The 21332-nt window shown below is 35.3% G+C and overlaps 1 protein-coding gene across 1 annotated transcript in view; it reads left to right on the forward strand.

Moving 5' to 3' along the window:
* FZD3 (frizzled class receptor 3) overlaps positions 1–16142 on the forward strand; it is an 86062-nt gene extending 69920 nt beyond the window's left edge. The window contains exons 5-7 of the mRNA XM_036240691.1: positions 842–990; positions 7063–7296; positions 14505–16142. Coding sequence (XP_036096584.1) covers positions 842–990; positions 7063–7296; positions 14505–14718 — 597 coding nt within the window. The 3' untranslated portion in view covers positions 14719–16142. The remainder of the gene's footprint in view (positions 1–841; positions 991–7062; positions 7297–14504) is intronic.
* The last annotated feature ends 5190 nt before the right edge of the window (positions 16143–21332 follow it).

A 21332-nucleotide genomic window follows, 5' to 3' on the forward strand; every position in this document is an offset into this window, starting at 1 on the left:
TTTACATAACATCTCACAAGGCTTGAAAATAAAAACTGACAGGATTAGAAGGAAAACTGACGAGTTCACAGTTACGTAAGAGATTTTAGCATACCTCTATTAAAATGGATAGGCAAACAGAAAGTCAAGAATATAGGGAAGATTTGAACAACACAAATAGTGAAGTTGATAGAATACATAGAGCAAATTTTGTACCCAACAAATAGAGAAGTGCATTAGTTTTGAACACGTAAGAAATACATAGAAAAATTGTGTCCTAATTCACAGGTCTCCAAAATTTAAGGAAACCAGAATCTATTGATTATATTCTTTTACCACAATAATTAAACTTGAAACCAGCAATAAAAATACTTTTTTGAAAAACTCATCTGACTAGAAACTAGAAAATGCATTTACAAATAACTCGTAGGTTAAAGAGGAAGCTTAAAAAGAGCCAGCAGAGTAAAGATGAAGTAGGTAGATGAAAGAACATATTATAGATGACAATTTTTTAATATTGTGATTGCCAATGATAGGACTAGCAAAATTTGCCGTTATAGGTATTACTTGAGCTTCTATTCCTATTCATGGTTTATTTACACATTAATAATGTTTCTCTTTAGAATATAGTCAATTGAGCTAATAAGAAAAATATAGGACTCAAATTGTAGATTATAAATTGTCAAATTTTCAGGAGTGTATCTTTCCATGTAACCAGAAAATTAACTATAGAGCTATATAAATGAGAACATCAAATTTGTAGAATTATTTTACTATTGTTTATTTTATGTAAAAGATTTTATAATGGCCTTTAATAGATAGTTCTTTTTATATATTTAAGATTCTTTTTTCCTTCTTGTAGGTCACTCAAATGAGTCGTCCAGACCTGATTCTCTTTCTGATGAAATACCTGATGGCTCTGATAGTTGGTATTCCCTCTATTTTTTGGGTTGGAAGCAAAAAGACATGCTTTGAATGGGCCAGTTTTTTTCATGGTCGTAGGAAAAAAGAGTAAGTTGAAGTAAATTATCACAATGTTCACGAACTTCACATTTATGTAAATTTTTTGTGTTGCTTACATTAAAATAATTTGAATTTTGAGGAAATATTCCAATAAGATTGTAACTTCAGCTGCCATCAGTTAAGACTGGCACAGTAGCAGGTCTTAATTAAAAGCTAAAAACTTGGCCTTGGCTGGGTGGATCAGTTGTTTAGAGTATTGTCCCAGTACGCCAAGGTTTCGGGTTTGATCTCTGGTCAGGGCACATACAAGAAGCAACCAATGAATGTATCAATGATGGAACAACAAATTGATGTTTCTCTCTTTCTCTCTCCTCCCTCCCTCCCCCTCTCCTCCTCCCCCCTTCCTCTTACTCAAAAATCAGTTAAAAAAAACAAAACTAAAAACTTATTCTAAGAAGATAGTCAAGTAGAATTGAGCTTAAAATCTCTTCCTTACTAATTAGAATATTTGAAGGAAGGCCAATCTTTAGGTTTAAAAACCCAAATTATAATCTTTCTTAAAATTAAATAGAAATTAATAAACCTGGCTGATTTGGCTCAGCAGTTAGAGCATCGGCCCATGGACCCAAGGGTCATGGGTTCGAGTCCTGGTCAAGGGCACATATCTCGGTTGCAGGTTCAATCCCCGGCCCCAGTTGGGGTCGTGCAGGAGGCAACCAATGGATGTTTCTCACATTAATGTTTCTCTGTCTCTCCCTCTCCCTCCCTTCCACTCTATGTGAAAATCAATGGAAAAATATCCTTGGGTGAAGATTAACAAAACAAACAAATTCATGCTTTTATATATATAAAATATATATATTTATTTATTTATCCTCTTGATATTCCTGTAAAGGTTGGTATCTCTGTGTTATAGATGAGAAAACAGAGAAGTTAAGTGCCTTGGCCAAAGTCATACAGGTATTAGATTATGCTTCCATTTCCAACTATTTATTGTTCTTTCAAGTATACCATAAATAATTTAAAGAAATAGCATGTTATTTCATTCTGATGTAGTACACATTAAAGCCAAAATAGAAAAAAAGTGATACCATTAGATAACATGAAATATGTTTAAGAAAGTATTGTGATTTGATTTATAGTTGTCCACACTGCGTATTAGAGTATCATGGTAACTATAAGACTTGCCAAAGCAGCCTTTTGAGGGCATATTTAAAGAATTTTTAATTTTTTTGAATCTAATTCAGAAAATAAAATAAGACTCTTTAATATTCACGAAGCAACAAATTATTTCAAACTTTTTACTCAGTATAAATCTTACATGAATACTATATTTGAATTCTAAGTTAGTGGAATCATGTAGGGTCAAAGGAAAATGGGGTTTGTTGGGGATAACCTGTAAAACTCTTAAGACTGTATTTAAAATGCTGTGCCTTGCCCTGGCCAGTTTAGCTCAATGGTTAGAGTGTCAGTCTGTGGACCAAAGAGTCACAGGTTCAATTTTGGTCAAGGGCATATACCTCAGTTGTGGTTCAATCCCTGACCCTAGTCAGGGTCTTGCAGGAGGCAACCAAGCAATGTGTCTCTCTCACATCAATGTTTTTCTCTCTCTCTCTCTTCCTTCCACCCTCCCTCCTAACTCTATCTGAAGATAAATGGAAAATTATCCTCGGGTGAGCTTTAAAAAATATATAAATAAGTAAATATAATAAAATATTGTGCTTTGTATGGGATAATGTACCTTTATTATACAACTTAAAATGCCTCAATAACAAAAATCTATATTTTTCAAAATATTAGTAATTAGCAGTTTCTATTAAACAGTTTAATTTAAAGTAAAATAATCACATTTTAAAAATACATATTTCTGCCATGGCTGGTTTGTCTCAACAGTTAGAGCATTGGCCCATGGACCAAAGAGTCGTGGGTTTGGTTCTGGTCAAGGGCACATACCTTGGTTGCAGTTTGGTCCCTGGCCTTGGCCGGGGTCATGCTGGAGGCAACCAATCAGTGTGTCTCTCTTACTTCTATGTTTCTCTCGCTCTCTCTCTCCTTCCCATCTGTCTGAAGATTAATGGAAAAAATATTCTCAGGTGAAGATTTAAAAAAAAACAAAACGTTATTTCTTACCATATCTGAGACTGCTAATAGTGATGGCAGATAATATATTTCTCCTTTAAATACAGTGTCATAGGACAGAGAGGGAAAGAAAGGGAAAGATTTCATTCAGTAATTACAAAAATGTGTTTTCTGGCATTAATTCATCCTTTTTTTTTGGTATGTGCCCCTAGCGGGAACCGATCCCGGGACTCTCTGGTCCACAGGCCAATGCTTCAACCGCTGAGCCAAACCTGCCAGGGCTAATTCATCCTTTAAGAAGTCTTTATTGAATGCTTACTATATGCCATGAACTATTTTGGGATGCCAGGAATTCAATGGCAAACAAAACAGGCCAAGTCCCTGCTTTTATGTTTTCCTCCTTGTAGGATTTACTGTGATTTAGCTGTATATTTGTTGAAATTTTTATATGTCTTTTAATCACAGTAAAACATAATGCTGAGGAAAGGGCTTGAATTAAACATTCCTTGTCACCTCTGAACCACACATAAACATTCTGAATGGGGTTGTACTGGAAATTCCAGATAGAACTAAACCCAACCTACCTTTATGGGGAATCATCCTAGTTATTGGGGGATCATGGTTGGGCTAGAATCGTTTTCACACTGATTAGAGTTCCTCAAGATCCTTTTATTTGGTATTCTGCAACCGTGGCTCCCTACCCAACAAAGTCATTGTGATCCTCTAAGCCAGGACTATGCTCTGGGCTAGAGGAGCAGTTCAGTATTTTGGAGTTCAAGAACATGAGCATCCTATAGCTATTTCTAGTGTTTGTCTGGTTTAGCCTTTGAGAAATGACTATCAAGTAATCATAATAATGGTTACCAGTTAACTGAGCACATTTAATATTCCATGCACTGTTCTAAGCATTTTATACATTGTTAAATCATTTAATCCTCTAAACAGTCTTATAAGGGATATCATCATTTTACAGATAATGAAATAGGCATGGAACCAAGGTTTCACAGCTAGTGAATGGTAGAATTGAAATTCAAACCCAAGCAGTCTGACTGTAGACTTTAGTCTTTGCTCCTAACCCCTCTGTTATACTGTGCTATAGAGATTGACTTCTAAAACTGTGCTAATCAAATTAGTGTTCTCTAAGCAAAGCCACATTTAAGGCTGCTTATGCTAATAATTCTGACACCGAAATATTTTTAGAAATTTTGCTTTAGAATTATCTAGGTCATATCACTTAATTTCTCTGGACCTTTGCTTTCTTATCTGTAAAATGAGGGGACAAACCTTCACCATTTGAAGGTGCATTAAAGTTTTGGAACAACCAGAAGTCAGTTTGAACCAAGTTTTAAAAAAGAAATTTAGAAAATAAAGTCAGCAATCAAGACTTACTCGGGATGTACATATATATGTTATAGGACCATTGATGACAGAGGAACAAATCTTGGATTTTCTTAAAAACTATTTTTGTCTAGCCCTGGCCGGTTTGGCTCAGTGGTTAGAGCGTCAGCCTGCGTCCACAGAGACCCGGGTTCGGTTCCCGCTAAGGGCATGTACCTTGGCTGCAGTTTGTCCCCGGCCCTGGTTGGGTCATGTGGGTGGCGGCCACTCGATGTGTCCCTTTCACGTCGATGTTTCTCTCTCTTCCTCTCTCTCCTTCCCGCTCTATCTGAGTAAAAAATGGAAAAATGTCCTCGGGTGAGGATAAAAAACAAAAAACTATTTTTGTCTTGATCTTTCTTCTGTCTAGTTTTTACATTGTTTTCAGGATATACGTAAACATTGTTTTATCATTACTTTATAATTGGCTTCTAAGCCACTTAAACTTAAGTTTGATCCCTGACCACTAGTTTTGTTGTGTGTCTTTTGGAAAGTTTGTTAATCTCTTAGAACCTCAGTTTCTTTATCTATAAAATGAGAATCACAGCCCTGGCTGGTTTGGCTCAGCGGTTAGAGTATCGGCCTGCGATCCAGAGAGACCCGGGTTCGGTTCCCGCTAAGGGCGCGTACCTCGGTTGCAGTTTGTCCCTGGCTCTGGTTGGTCGTGCAGATGGCAGCCACTCCATGTGTCCCTTTCACGTCGATGTTTCTCTCTTTCCTCTCTCTTCCTCTCTGTCCCTCCCACTCTATCTGAACAAAAAATTGGAAAAAAATGTCCTCGAATGAGGATTTAAAAAAAAATGAGAATCACAGTATTTGTTCTTAAATAGATACCTAATATCCTCTTAGAAATATTCTCTCAGAACATTAGTCTCCATAATAAAAACATTAAGGATCAGAGGAGAATGTATTTAAAATTCCTGACATAATACAGGTACTCCACAAATATTAGCCTTCTTTCAGCCTTTTTACCCCAGCACTAAAAACAACAACAAACAATGCTTTTATAATTTGAAAACAGAATGTATGTACTTTCTCACTGTGTGATCCAATTTTTACATTATTGGAGTTTTTTGGGTTTTTAAAAATATTTTGTTCTTTATTGATTTTAGAGACAGAGGAAGGGAGAGGGAGAGAGAGATAGAAACATCGATGAGAGAGAACTTCTGTTGGCTGTCCCCTGCATGCCCCACACTGGGGATTGGGCATGTGCCCCGACTCGGAATCAAACCGATAACCTCTTGGTACACATGGGTCAGTGCTCAACCACTGAACCACACTGGCCAGGCTGGAGTAGTGTTTTAAATGAAATTGTTTATCTAGTTTTTACTTAACTCTGATTCTCATAGTGCTTATTTACATAAACTGAGACTGATCTTTGCAATTATTTAATTGGCTCTTTTATTTAATTACTGCCTTGTTCATCGTTATAAACATCTATCTGCTTTTAACACTCATAGCAGTTAAAAATTTTTGCTCTTGCCCTGGCCGGTTTTGCTCAGTGGTTAGAGCCTTGGCCTGCAGACCAATGATTCTTGAGTTTGATTCCAGTTGGGGCACATATCTCAGTTGCAGTTAGTCCCTGGCTCTCATTGGGTCATGCATGAGGCAACCAGTCAATGTGGCTCTATCACATCTATATTTCTCTCTGTCTCTCTCTCCCTCCCTCCCACTCTATCTGATGACAAATAGAAAATTATCCTCAGGTAAGGAATAAAAAAACAAAACAAAACTTTTGCTCTTGACAGTAATTTATCTCCTTTTCTTAAGGCTTTAGTATGTCTGAGGCTTAATTATATGTTTGCTTAAATTAATTTTGTGTATGTTTTATTCTAATTATGACCACTCTTGTTTATTTCAGCAGTAGAGAACTGCTTCTGCCATAAAATCAAGTTGTAGCCTTAAAACAACTGCTATTACAAGTTAAAAAATGTATCTGCAACGACAAGGCCTCCACTACTTCCATAAACCAAGCAATAAAACAATTCCCGTACTTTATAGGAATATCTTTGTAATATTTTAGTGCCCTTGCAAATAATAAAATTATTTAGCTGAAAGGTACATTTTATAAATGGTAAAATTGAATAACTTCATTTTATAGATTAGGAAAATGAAGGAAAGGAGGCATGACTTGCCTAAGATCACATATTTATTGATAGAACTAAAATTTTTATTTTTTTACTCTATCACAGTCCTCTTTCCATCCATCACTTTAAAGGACAGATTGACACAAATTTTTGTTACATTCTTTCCTTTTTTTTTTTTTATCCTCACCCGAGGACATTTTTCCATTTTTTGTTCAGGTAGAGTAGGAGGGAGAGAGAGGAAGACAGAGAAAGAGAGAGAGAGAAACATCGATGTGAAAGGGACACATCGAGTGGCTGCCACCTGCACGACCAACCAGGACCAGGGACAAACTGCAACCGAGGTACACCCCCTTAGTGGGAACCGAACCCGGCTCTCTCTGGACCGCAGGCCGACGCTCTAACCACTGAGCAAACGGTTCATTTGCTCATTCTTTCCTCTTTCAACAATGTTATTTTATATTTGTCCTAAAGACATTATGTGGAGAACAATTAATTTCAAGAATAATATCAGTGTGTGTTGTTTGCTAGTCTATAGGAATGTTAATCTGTTTCTTAAATTTGGTATTTTGTTGTCTAGGATAGTGAATGAGAGCCGACAGGTACTCCAAGAACCTGATTTTGCTCAGTCCCTCCTGAGGGATCCAAATACTCCTATTATAAGAAAATCAAGAGGAACTTCCACTCAAGGAACATCCACCCATGCTTCTTCAACTCAGCTGGCTATGGTGGATGATCAGAGAAGCAAAGCAGGGAGTGTCCACAGCAAAGTGAGCAGCTACCACGGCAGCCTCCACAGATCCCGTGATGGCAGGTGAGTTTTATTGGTAGCTTACTTCATTTAATATGCTGAATTAGAGTTATACAGGTTAAGGAAGACTAGCTAATTCTGAAATAGAAATGGAATATTACTAATTTTTTAAAAAACTTTGCTAGAAACATTTGTCCCAGATTATAGTCCAATTTAAAGCCAGGTCCAGAGGGATCTGGAACGATATGCTTCAATTTCTTCATCTGTAAAATGGAAATAGTAATATCTGCTCCTTTGGGAATGTTGTGAAAAAATAAATGAGATAGCATTTCTAATTGCTTAGAACAGTGCCTGTCTCAGTAAGTGCCTATGAACTTCTGTTATTATTGTGAGTGAACAGTTAAAGTAAAATATAAATATGATAGTACAGTCAGCCCTCTGTATCCATGGGTTTTGCATTGGGGGGGGGAGGGGATTCAACCAAATGGAGATTGAAAACATTAGCAGGGAAAGTGTTACTTTGTTGCTGACTTGTACTGTGTACTTTGGCCTACCGTGGTTGTGTCTGTCCTGAAGCTGTACGGACTTTTTCTCTTTTTCTTCTCATTATTCCCTAAACAGTACAGTATAACAACTATTTACATAGCATTTACATTGTATTAGATCTTATAAGTAATCTAGAGATGATTTAAAGTCTATAGGAGGGTATATGTAGGCTATATACAAATACACCATTTTATATAAAGGATTTGAACATCCATGGATTTTAGTATCTGTGAGGGTCAGAATTAATCCCTGGTGGATACCAAGGGAAGACTGTACAGTCCAGAGGTTGGTAAACATTTTCTTTAAAGAGCCACATAGTAAACATTTTAGGTTTTGTGGGTTATATTGTCTCTATTGCAGCTATTCATTTGTGCTGTTATAGCATGAAAGCAGCCATAGACAATATGTAGTCAAAATGGGAATGTTTATGTTTCAGTGAAATTTTACTTATAAAAATAGTATGGGTGCAGGGTCAGAGAAACCTTCACAGAGAAAACAAGAGAAGGGATGTGTTTTCTTGTTAAATTTAACAATGGAAACACTAGGTTAGAAACTTCTTTAGGAGCTTTGCAATAATTCAGTTGGGAGATGATGAAGGTTAATAGGAAGGTATTGGCAGTGGGAAGAGAGGAGGAACTGATCTGATAAATATTTAGAAGGAAGAAATAAAAAGATAGGAATTGGTGATGGATTAATAGCAACTAGAGAGGACTGTATCAAAGTTTTTTGGTTTTATTTTTTTACGATTTCTAGTTTGGGAAACTGAAAGAATGAAAAGTCTTATGCCTAAAATGGAAAGCATTCTATGTTAACTTTAAAACACCTGTTTCTGCAATTCTCTGGGATCTTTCAATTTCATTCCAGCCTTTCTTAGTTTTCTCTGTCCTAGTGTAGGGTATAATTCCTATACTTACTCTCTCTTTAGATTTTCTCAGATCTTTTGCCTTCTAACTGTGTCAGTTACTCGGTGTTTTAAAAAGAGCAGTCTTTTTTTTTACTGTGATATATTTTCTATCTTTTATTCATTTTTTCCTTGCCAGAATTTGAAATGAAATTTTAAATATTTCCTTTCTACTCATTCCATTCTTTATTTCTTATGTATCTATTTACTCCTTCTCACCCACCTAAACTGTACGATATTTTTTAACCACATTCAAAGATCTTTTCTCTTTCTTGTCTTTTTCCTTCCATTCAGCACTCCTATATAAGAAACATTCTCCTAATTGCTAGGGACCCAGAGATGGAAGACAGAAGAGTAAACAATCAGTTATTATATACTTTAATGTGTATAATAAAGTTATATACAAGATGCTTTAGGATCATGGAGAAGAAAACCATCTAACTCATATGGAATGTCAGAGGAAATTTCACAAACAACATTGCACTGCTGCTTTGAATAGGATTCAGAGGAGGCCGTTGGAAATTAAAGACAGAGAAACAGCATATGTAGAGGCAAGGAGGATGGAAGGCAGTTAGGAGTATGGCTACTGTGTAATATGTACATTTGGGCATTTGCATTGATAAAACCAGGTTTGTATTTAAGAACGAACACTTTGGCAACAGGATAGGAGAGGAGGAGATTTAAGTAAGCCCAGTTGGGAAGTATCTACAGTAATTTAGGGGTCCTATCATAAGACACTCAGAAGGAGGGAGGGAATTGGAGAGTCTTTTAGACTATATTCTGTCAATACCATCTTCCATGAAATAATGATCAGCATTATTTAAAGATTGATATTCTGACCCTGGCCAGTTTGGCTCAGTGGTTAGAGCGTCGGCCCATGGACCGAAGAGTCCCGGGTTCAGTTCCTTCTAAGGGCCTCGGTTGCAATTTGTCCCTGGCCTTGGCTGGGGTTGTGTGGATGGCAACCACTCGATGTGTCTCTCTCACATCAATGTTTCTCTCTCTGTATTCCTCCCTCTCTCCCTCCTGCTCAATCTGAAGATAAATGCAGAAATGTCCTCAGGTGATGATAAACATAAATTAATTAATTAACTAATTAATTAATTAAAATTAAAGTTTTATATTCTGGCCTCATCCTTTTCAAGAAAGCTGAACAATTATTTATAGTACAATGCCTATAAAGAGATATATAGAAGAAAGTTAAAGTGTAATTTTTGCATTCTATTAGCATATAACCTTATGGAGAAGATAAGACATATACATATTAAATTAAATAATAGAACCAATTAAGTAATAGTGCAAGCCAGCATATAATGAAAACAGTGAGTGTTAGAGATGATTGATGGAACTTTAGAAAAGGAAAAGATCAGATTAGCCTGTGAAAATATCTTAGAACAGATAAATAGGGTGAATGAATGGTAACAAAAGGTAAGTTCATACTAAGTAGAAAATTTCCGAAGGTAATTAAATATAGGAAATTTCAGCCTCTGTAATCTGAGTGGAACTGGAGTTTAGATAAGGAAATTTATGGTCATTAGTATAAGGAGTTGGTAATTAAAATTGTGAGATAGAATCCCTTAGGTCATAATAAAAAAAAAACAGACCAAGACCAAGACCTTGGTAAATACTTACAGTAATAATAATACAGGAAGAATAGGCAGCATGTGCTTCAAAGAAAGTGCTTATAGACATATGAGGGAATCAATAAAAATGCAGTGTCTTGGCCCTGCTAGTGTGGCTCCATTGGCTGAGTGTCATCCCATGCACCAGGAGGTTACAGGTTCATTCCCAGTCAGGACACATGCCCAGGTTGTGCGCTCAATCCCCAGCGAGGGGCATGCAGGAGGCAGCTGATCAATATTTCTCTCTCACTGATGTTTCTATCTCTCTTTCCCTCTCTCTGAAATCAATAAAAACTTATTTAACAAAAACAAAATAAATATATATATAATGTCATGGAATCCAGAGGATAGATTATAACTTCCTGTAATGGCCTTTTCTACCTCTCTGCTTAATCAAAATCATACTCATCCTTTAAGATTTACTTAATTCCCATACCCATGGCAGTTAATTAATTGCTTTTTAATCATTTTTTTGGTATGACCTATTTTCAATACAGTGTCTTTCCTCAGCTAAGTTGGCAGCTTCTGGAGAATGAGAACTAGGTGACAATCATCTCTGTATTTCTCCCACAGTGTCTAGCACGGTGCTAGGCATATATATATATTAGGAGACAAATGTATTGAAAAACTAATGACTTTAGAAATATTGTGAGCATTTCCCAGAAATTTGGAGCCCAGAACTATAATGACAGCCTACTAAGGGTGTTCTATAATGGGGTGCATAAACACTCATACGGTAAGACTCTGTCATACCCAGAACCTCAGACCACATTGAACCTAAACTCTCAACAAGGATGTTAATAATTGCGAAAGCCACCTCGTGGAAATTGCTTTTTCATCAGTCAGGTTTTTTGGTTTTTTTTTTTTAACATTTTTTAAACTGAAATTTTAGAGAGAGAGGAAGGGAGAGACAGAAACACATCAATCAGCTGCCTCCTGCACACCCCCACCAAGGTTCAAGCCCACAACCCATGCATGTGCCCTGACCAGGGATTAAACCAGGACTTCTCAGTCCATGGGACAGTGCTCAATCCACTGAGCCACACCAGCTGGGCTGTATCAGTCAGTTTTAAGTCTACTTGTTAACACTATCTTTTGGCCATCTTTTTCTCATCATGTCATGGTTTCTTGAGATATCACACACACAAACATACCTGCTTCTCAATACTCTAGTCCAGCCTTCTTGATGGATAATTATTGATCTCAGTGCTATGTAAAATAAAATACACTTAGGTAAATACTCTTACACATGTATGGCAACTTCAAAGAATAAGTAATTGGTTGTTAGATGAGAAGATGGGTAGAAAAGCAAGTGGATGAGTAGGTAGGTAGAGGTTTTGGAATGTGTGAGTAGTATAGTAAAAGTAGGTGACAACAAGGGAAAGCTAGGGAATGTATAATGAGATACTAGTGAAATTATGATGGCTTGAATTATTTATATTAATGGTAGCAAATAATATAGAGAATCAAGGAGTAAATCATTTTCAGGTTTCTTTGATTTGACTTTGGAACACACCATATTATCTTTTCAGCAAATTAACCATCCTAATTGTTTTGCCTAAGCTTATATTAAGATTAATGTACATTTTCATATTGTATATTAAATGGCCACAGTGCTTTAAATGATTGTCAAACGATAAATAAACTTGGTAATTCCCACATATACAATTGAGATTAAATACTATAATTAAATTTCTTTTTCTATGTAGTTGATTCCTAATTATCCATGTGCGAGTTGTTTATATTCTAGAATTTTGTGGCTAGCCACCTATTTTACTTAATTAGACACAAGAAGTCAATGTAGTAATTTTTTTAATGAAAAATATATTCTTTGAGTCATATTTGTAACTCAAAGACTTAGCTTTCATTTTAGAAAATACCCAATTCATATTTTAAATAGTGGTTTGTGTGGTTTTCTTTTAATTACTTTGATATTATTCCTAGAGCTGTATCAGATTCTATTGTGTTTTTTCATTTGCCATATTTATTTGAAACAGATACTTATGAAGTCATTGAGAGGTGAAAGATCTTCAAATTATCTGGCAGATCATATTTGGAGAAAATCACTCAGTTTAGGGTGATAATTATTATGCAAAATAATAATAGAATAACAAGCTCATTCTGAAATATTTTCAATTAACATTGTAATTATTTTACCAAAACATACCAATCAAATTTAAAAATTGGAAACAAGCCCTGGCCAGTTTGGCTCAGCAGTTAGAGGGTCGGCCCATGAACCAAAGAGTCAGTTCGATTCCGGCCAAGGGCAGTACTTCAGTTGCGGTTTGGTCCCCGGCCCTGGTGGGGGTCATGCAGGAGGCAACCAGTTACTGTGTCTCTCTCCATGGATGTTTCTGTCTCTCTCCCTCCCTCCCACTCTATCTGAATATATGTGGAAAAATATCCTCAGGTGAGGATTTAAAAAAAAAATTCATGCATTCATGCTTGCTTTTATCTTTTTTTTTTTGTCCTCACCCAAGGACATTCCATTTTTGTTCAGATGGGGGGGGGGGGGTGAGGATGAGAGAGAGAGAGAAACATGACATGAAAAGGACACCTCGAGTGGCTCCCTCCTGCATGTTGTCCCAACTAAGGCTGTGCACAAATTGCAACCAAGGTACGTGCCCTTGACCGGAATCAAACTCATGACTCCTTGGTCCGCAGGCCTGTGGGTCCATGCTCTTGAGCCAAACCGGCCAGGGCTCTTTTATCATTTTAAAAGGACTTTTCAGCCCAGCCAGTGTTGCTCAGTGGTTAAGTGTCAACCCATGCACCAAGAGATCACCAGTTCGATTCTCCAGTTCGATTCCCGGTCTGGGCACATGCCCACGTTGTAGGCCCAATCCCCAGTGGGGGGCATGCAGGAGGCAGCTAGTCGTTGTTCTGTCTCATCTATGTTTCTATCTCTCTCTCCCTCTGTCTTCCTTCCTCTCTAAAATCAACAAAGAAAAAATATTTAAAATGACTTTTCAGTTTTTAAACCTGTGATCTAATGAAAACATTCTTTAACAAGCATTGCTGTAAAAGTAGATCTCAGTAGTGCATGAATCAGTCTTTAAAATCTTTCAGTTTTATAAATGATTCATATTGAGTCATGAAATTTGTTATAATTATGAAGGAATGATAAATGAATGCTTTGACAGCCAATAGGTCTCTACTTATGATTAGTTCTTTTGATGACTATTATAAAAAGAAATGGCCTGTTGTGTTCTTTTATATTTTTAGAAACATTACTTAAAATTTAATATACTAATTAAAGATATAAATTATATTCAATTAAATTTTCTTTGAGTTTTGTTATCCTAAATTAAATATTTTTTACAAAAAGGTGTACATATGAGTGTGAGTTTTCTTACCTCTGGTGGGGGCTCAGTGAGTCAGGATTACAATAAAAGAAAATTGAACAGCTCCCCACTGCTGCCTTTCTAGATAAGTACAATGATGGAGGAGAGACTGCCTGCAAAACAGCGTAGCCCAGTTGACATAATCAAAAGGTGTGTCTTTGGTTAGGGGTACTGAGAGAATTTGCTTTAGCAGGAATATAAGTTATAGTGTATCAGGATGGTGTTATGTGAATTTAAGTAAATGTACCTTCTATGAAATAGCATATCATCCTCATAGCCCTGAGGAAAAGTTAATAAGACCATTTACAGTAGTTAATTCAACAGTTAACTGGGTTATCTGGAAAGAAGCTCTCAGCACATACTGTCCTTGTTGCTTGCCAATTCATTCGCCTTTTTTTTTCTTTTTGGTTACGCTAATTTCTCCTCTAATTTTATATGCCCCCTCTTCCTAGTTGTAGTAAAATTTGAGTTGCTGTACTTCTGATTATAACCAATTTTCTATATTCTTTGAGTCAGTGCCATATTTCCTCTATTGTCCCATCTCTTCCTGAAATCACCCCATAACCCAAAACTCATTTGAATGAGAAAAGTTAACCTTAGCTTCTGTCCTTTTGCAAAGAATAGGACCTTAATTGTGAATTTAATGAGTAGATTTTCTTTCCTTTTTTTTTTTGGTTAACCATATGAATAATTCTACAGTGTTAAAGAAATTACTATAAATCATCAAAGGTGGTTGTTACTTTTTCACTGTTGGTTTCCTAATTATTTCACTTAATGCAGCATTTTCATGAAAAATTTTAGTGTTTGTTTTTCTAGTGTGTTCTATTACCCACTTCAAAATAAACTCTCCTATATTAGGTACACTCCCTGCAGTTACAGAGGAATGGAAGAGAGACTACCTCATGGCAGCATGTCACGACTAACGGACCACTCCAGGCACAGTAGTTCTCATCGGCTCAATGAACAGTCGCGACATAGCAGTATCCGAGATCTCAGTAATAACCCTATGACTCACATCACACATGGCACCAGCATGAATCGAGTTATTGAAGAAGATGGAACCAGTGCTTAAATTGTCCTGTCTAAGGTGGAAAATTTGTGCCGTTTAAAAAGCAGATTTTATTCTTTGCCTTTGCATGACTGACTGCTGTAACTCACTGTTGTCATGCGTTCAGTCAGGTGCAGATTGTGTCCATTGGAAAAGTAAATTTTTGCTTTTTATATTGTATCAAACTTGGAACTCAAGGCATCCAAAATGCTAAGAATTATATTATCACATAAATAATTCTTATTTCTAGGTTATAAAGAGATAATTATTTGTCTGGTAAGCATTTTTATAAATACACTATTTTATATTTAGAAAATCCTAAATGTGTGGTGACTGCTTTGTAGTGAACTTTCGTATAATATCAACAAGTTGTGAGATAACATTCTGGTGGTTCTGTTAATAAAACAAAATTTCAGAATTAAAGAATTTTCTATGCAAGGTTTATTTCTCAGATGAATGGTGAGACTTTATAGTTTTATTTCCACTAAGTGAAAAAGAACTGGTTTTAAACTGTAGGAGCATTTGATAAATCAGCAAGGGTATTTTAGCTAATAGAATATAAGATCAACAGAAGAATCTGATTAGTTTGTTGAAGGCTCTTTCAAAATTCTATCAAAATAAATTTTATCCAGAGAGATACAGGATTAAGAATATCATTGGGCATTTTTTTCCCTATAATTAAGCTGTTTTTATTACTTTTGTAAATATTACTTTTACTGGCAGTGTTTTTATAACTTATCCATATGCATGATGGAAAAATAATTTGTAGCCATCTTTTCCCATGTAGTAGTATTAATTCATAGATAATTTTATGTTCATATCTATTCTGTGGAGGCATGTAATAAGATAAGCATCACACATAAGGTTTTTTTGTGGTAGCCACAATTACAAAATGGCAAAGTGTTTTCTCTGTATTCATTGTTGTATTTTTCTACAGTGAGATGTGATCTTGCCAAAGCCACCAGATCTTGGCATCCAGGTCCTCCTATCAATGAGTTGATTGTACTTGCATTGCCCAGTAGCAAATAGGCTACTGCTATTGCCCCCAGAACCCTTATATTCAGATTCTGGATAAGTCTCGTTCATAGCTAAAATATATATAACCTAAGTCCAAAGTGGTCATTTATTGGGGTAGCTGAAAATCATTGTAACTAAATGAAGCATGATTAGTCTTACTGTGAAGTATACTGTAATCTTAAAAATATCAACTCAAAAATGTTTGACATTTTGTCTTGTAATATTTAAATAATTTACAATAACAACTGGTAACTTTATTAGGCATGAAATTTATCAGAAGGGAAAGAAAAATTCTGGAAGATGCTGGATATATTATATAGAAAAACATTTTAAACAAGCATGTCCTCAACCCTGACTACAGGTAAGAATCACTTGGGGAACCTCTGATGCTCAACGCCTTCCTCTCATTGAGATGAGAATTGGTAGTTGTCGTTTTTTTAAGACTCTTTCCAGGTGCTTCTAATCTGTAGCCAGGCTGCAGCTGTTTTAAACTAACTTGCCCCTGGTGATGATCTGATGGCATCTTCATTATATCACATGAAAATCTAGCTGCACTCAATATTACGCGTTTACATCATTACCTTGATACACTTGTTCTCCACTTTATTTGTCCATTATAAAATGTGGAATGCTGACCCCACTCCTAAGGATTCTTATTCTGTAACTCAAAGGTAGTAAGACTTTAAAATCTCTAGTTATAAAAATACCACTGGTGATTCTTATGCAGGTAATCCAAGAATGATACCTTAAAAAATATTCTAGACTCCAGAGAGGCCTGGCTTTGTCATATGCTGGCTTTAACCTTTATAAAGTCAACTTCTCTGAGCTTCAGTTCCTTTGTTTGCAAATGAAGATAGAAGATAAATACCTACCTCATAAAGTTGTCAAATAGGGATCAAATGAAAAATCATATGACAGCTCTTTGAAAACTGGAAATTGTAACTATAAGGGATTAAGATTATTAAGGATGTAAGAGATTTATCTGATGGCTACTATAGTACATTCCTTGACATGTATTTAATTCATGTGTACTTTTACTCTTTTTTTTTTTTTAAACAAAAAGTACCAAAAAATTAGGTGTTGAAAAAGTAGCTTTTATCGGGCACAAAAGTCAGTTTTCTGGTAGTAATCTGTATATCATGTTGTTTCTTTCAAAGTACATATATATTAATATTTTTATTGATTCTTTATAAAATATATTTAAATATTTGGCCCAAAATGTTTTTTCCCCCTCCTCTGTCTTCATGGTCTTTCTCCTTAGAACTAGAGTCAGTGCTCAAGACAGAGTGTGAATTCCATCATAAGTGACATTTAGTAAACCTTTTGTCTGAAGGCTAATTTTATAATAACTCGGAGATAAATTAGTAATTCATGAGGCTTTTGTCTGAGAATCTCTCCTGAGAACAGCATGAGAGGACCAACACAAACATTCAGAAACAAAAATAAGTAGAAGTTACCAGTTTGAGCTCAAAGATGTTGTCAGTCATTGCCATCTGCATTTTATTATCATTTGCCAAAATGTTAATTGGTTTTCTTGTACAAGTGGCCAAGTATAGACAGTTAAGTGAACATCACTGTGAAAATATTTTTTGTGCTTCCTGATTTTATGTATTCATTGCATCTTCTCTATTAAAATAACTGTTGATATTTATGTAAATGCTATATTACATTTCAGTTACTTCCAGTATCTTTATTTTGTTCCACAAAATTTACTTAATATTGTTAATTCATTGTTTTGAGTAACAGTATTCAGTTTGGGCCCTGTTATTTATCAAAGTAGTGCTCCAAATTAATTTTTTTTAAGAGACTGTTGAAGAACTATATGTAGCAAATCAGTCATTTCAAGTTTCAACTAGCTTAAACCAACTTGAGCAAGTCTGGACAGCTTTCTTAAGCATATGTTTAACTTTAATTTGTGTTGTGATTGGCATATGATAATGTTTAGTGTTTTGTTTGTTCTGCTGACAACTGAGAAAATAATAGTGCTCTCTGAAATGTTAATATATAATCAAAAGGTTTTCAAAAAGTACTTTGATTTCACCAATATTGTATTTAATTTAATTTATTCAGTAATTAAAAGATCCAAGACAATATTAAGCTCAAAATAGTAATTAGTTTCAAAGAACAGTTGATTAATAACTCAATAACTAGCACAGGGCTTAGTAAATAGTAAGTTTCTCAGTAAATAAATGAATGAATAATTCATGTCATACAACTCACTTTTACCCTAGTAGTGAGTCTAACTTCAAAAAAGTTTGAAGTATCTGAATTTTAACTAAGTGAAATGAAGTCTGCTTTACCAAAACAACATGTGAATTGTACCAAATGAAGCTTACTTCTTATATAGTAACAGTACATATTACTATTTAAATTAAAGAAATATATATCCAAACTTGTACCAACACATACTCATTTTTTTTAAAAAAATGTTTTTCCTTCTTTATTGATTTTTGAGAGAGGAAGTGAGAGGGAGAGAGAGAGATGGAAACATTGATGAGAGAGAACATCAACTGGCCACCTCCTGCCTGTCCGCCGCTGGGGACCCGGCCCACAACCTGGGCATGTGCCCCGACCAGGAATCGAACCGGCAACCTCTCAGTGCACGGGTCGACACTCAACCATTGAGCCACACCGGCTGGGCTATATTCATTTTTAAAGGTGAAAGCTATTCTTGGAAATATTTAGACTCTTTTTGGTTTTATGTGAAGTTAGATCTTTGTGTATTATTTGGGTGAATAAATATTCAAGCAAACCTTTATTCGTAATGATTTTTTTCTGCTGCTTCTTAGAGCTGATTTATAAAATTTCTAAGAATCTCTTCAAATTAGAAAATTTTTTCAACATTTTAACCTACCTCATTAGTTTCCTTGTGATAATAGCTGGGAATAACTGAAATTGTAACTGTCTTGGTTTAGGCTATAGCCCTATGAAATAAAATAAACTACTTAATATTTTTTTTGATAAAATAGAGTACCATTGGCTGAAGCTTAGAAAATATTAATATACCAGAATTTCAGTCTGATGATATTTATAATACTTTTGACATGCCAAAGGTACATTTATATGTATTATCATACTTGGATGACTTACATAGTCTAGTGTAATAAAAATTCCACTGGGCTTGGAATTCGAAGACCCATAATTATGATGTGAACTCGACAGGTCATTTAATTTCTCTTAGTCTCAGTTTCTTCAGTGTAAAATGAGGATAAGGCAATTTTTGGTCCCAGCTTACCTCACAGGATATTGTGAGGATCAAATGAGGTAACATGTACTATAGTGCTTTGTAATCTATAAATTGCTCTACTTATATGTTTCTGTTAGAATTTGGGGGTTGTAGAAGACAAGGATGTGGTCTTCAGTGGTATATAGCAATAACAACAAAATAGGCAATATAGACCAGTATTCATGTGGTACCATCTTTGAATCAACAATCCAGTTATCCTTTTAAAAATGAGGTTGTTTTTCAAGAGTAGCTGTGCCCTTAAATTGTGTTGGCTCTTTAATATATGCTATGCTCCGGTGTGCTCTCAAATCTTACACAGTGAATTTGTAGGTCACTTTCAACAGAAATTAGGGATCTCCATTTTATGATACCTTTGATATGTAATTACTATATAAAATTGCTTGACTTTACTGAAATTTGTAAGAAAAATATAGAGGAGTATAGGCCTTATCACTTTTTTTTTCTTTGATGACTTTCATGTACCTAATTCTTTCTGGTTAAGAACAAGGTTTTAAAAATTGATTACTGTAACTTAATGGTTTTTATCACTGCAAAACTTTACTTTTTAAGTTATTATCTTAATTGTTTATATTTATATATATATAATTTTAAAAACTGCATAAAAGGTAAGGATCATCTTCATAGAACAAGTTTTGCAAAGGAACCCATGATTTTTTTTAATTTCTTTTTTTGTTTTTGTTAATCCTCACCCGAGGATACTTTTCCATTGATTTTAGATAGAGTGGAAGCGGGGGTGGGGGGGAACATCGATGTAAGAGAGACACACTGATTGGCTGCCTCCTGCACGACCCCTACTAGGGCAGAGGATCAAACCTACAACCCAGGTACATGCCTGTGACCGGGAATTGAGCTGGAGACCCTTCAGTCCATGGGCCGACGCTCTAACCACTGAGCAAAACCGGACAGGGCAAATCATTTCTGTCTATTTTTTATGAAAAAATAATCTTGACATCTCTTCATAATTTAATTCTCTTTCCTTCTTTTTTATTCCAGTTATGTGAGTTTTGGGAAAGGGCTAGGAAGACCAAGCATTCCTTACCTTCCACCTGACTGTAATCAGTCTCCTGAAGTTTTTTCCTAATTTAATTTTAATCCTAGACTTCTTTAATAGCCAAATTCATATAGGATTATAATTTTCTCTCAGGATCCAAAATCTAGGAAAAAATGTTAAGGTCTGCCCAGCCATCTCTGTAGACATTACTATTTTGGTTGATTTATAAAGATTTAATATAATTAGTTAATAAGCCTATTTCTTATTCTCTCATCTCTAATTAGTAAAATTTTGTTGCTATATAAAGTTTCACTTATATTTTAGTCAGATGCCATACCACTACAATGGTACTTCCTCTAAGAGTAATTCACTCTATTTAAAATCATTAAAGGATGATTTCCTTCAGATTTTTTTTTTTTTATTTTATTTTTAAGAATCACCTGTCTTAGGAAATTTGTCATGTCCTTTCTTGGACATTTTCATTGGTATGATAACATTGCTCATAATTTATTCCCATGTTATTGGCCACTGTCACCAGTTTAACCTGACAGAGAAACAAGTTTTCTACCTTGTAATTCAGATTTTGAAGATTCAATATTCCATTATTTTGGTAATTACCATTCACTAGTAACAGTATTTATAAGACTGATATTTTTCAAGCTTGTTATTTTATTATATTTCCTGAAGTAGGCTGCACTGCATTATTATTGCCCTGAGATTTTTGTTATATAAGTCATCTTGTTTGTACTGTTAACTTGGAAATACTTTTTGTGTGTGTTTTACTTATTGGCTTAAAAGGAAATAAAACTTGAGCCCTGGCCAGTTTGGCTCAGCGGTTAGAGCGTTGGCCTGTGGTCCAGAGAGACCTGGGTTTGGTTCCCGCTGAGGGCATGTACCTCAGTTGCACTTTGTCCCCGGCCCTGTTTGGGTCGTGTGGGTGGCAGCCACTCGATGTGTACCTGTCACGTCGATATTTCTCTCTCTCTCTTCCTCTCTCTCCCTCCTGCTCTATCTGAACAAAAAAATGAAAAAATGTCCCCAGGTGACGATAAAAAAAAGAAAAGAAAACTTTAAAGTTAAATTCTTTTTTCTTAATTGGCAGATATTTTAATGCTTAGTAAAAATGCATTATGTTATTTTTAAATACCACAGAATTTTGAGTCAGGAGACCTAATTTCTAATTTTCTCTCTCTTTTCAATGAGCTGTGTAACTTTGGAGTTTTGTTTCTTGGAACCTGGGTTTTCCCATGTGTAAATGAGAGAAACAAGGGCATTAAATTAGTTAGTCTCAAATTCCACATGTCTCTCATTTGGTTGCCCCTTGACCATTTTATAATTATTATTCTGAGTATACTTTTATTCTCTTTATTCTTTCCATGAACT

This window comes from Molossus molossus, unplaced genomic scaffold, assembly GCF_014108415.1.
Source record: "Molossus molossus isolate mMolMol1 unplaced genomic scaffold, mMolMol1.p scaffold_m16_p_4, whole genome shotgun sequence".
Lineage (NCBI taxonomy): Eukaryota > Metazoa > Chordata > Mammalia > Chiroptera > Molossidae > Molossus > Molossus molossus.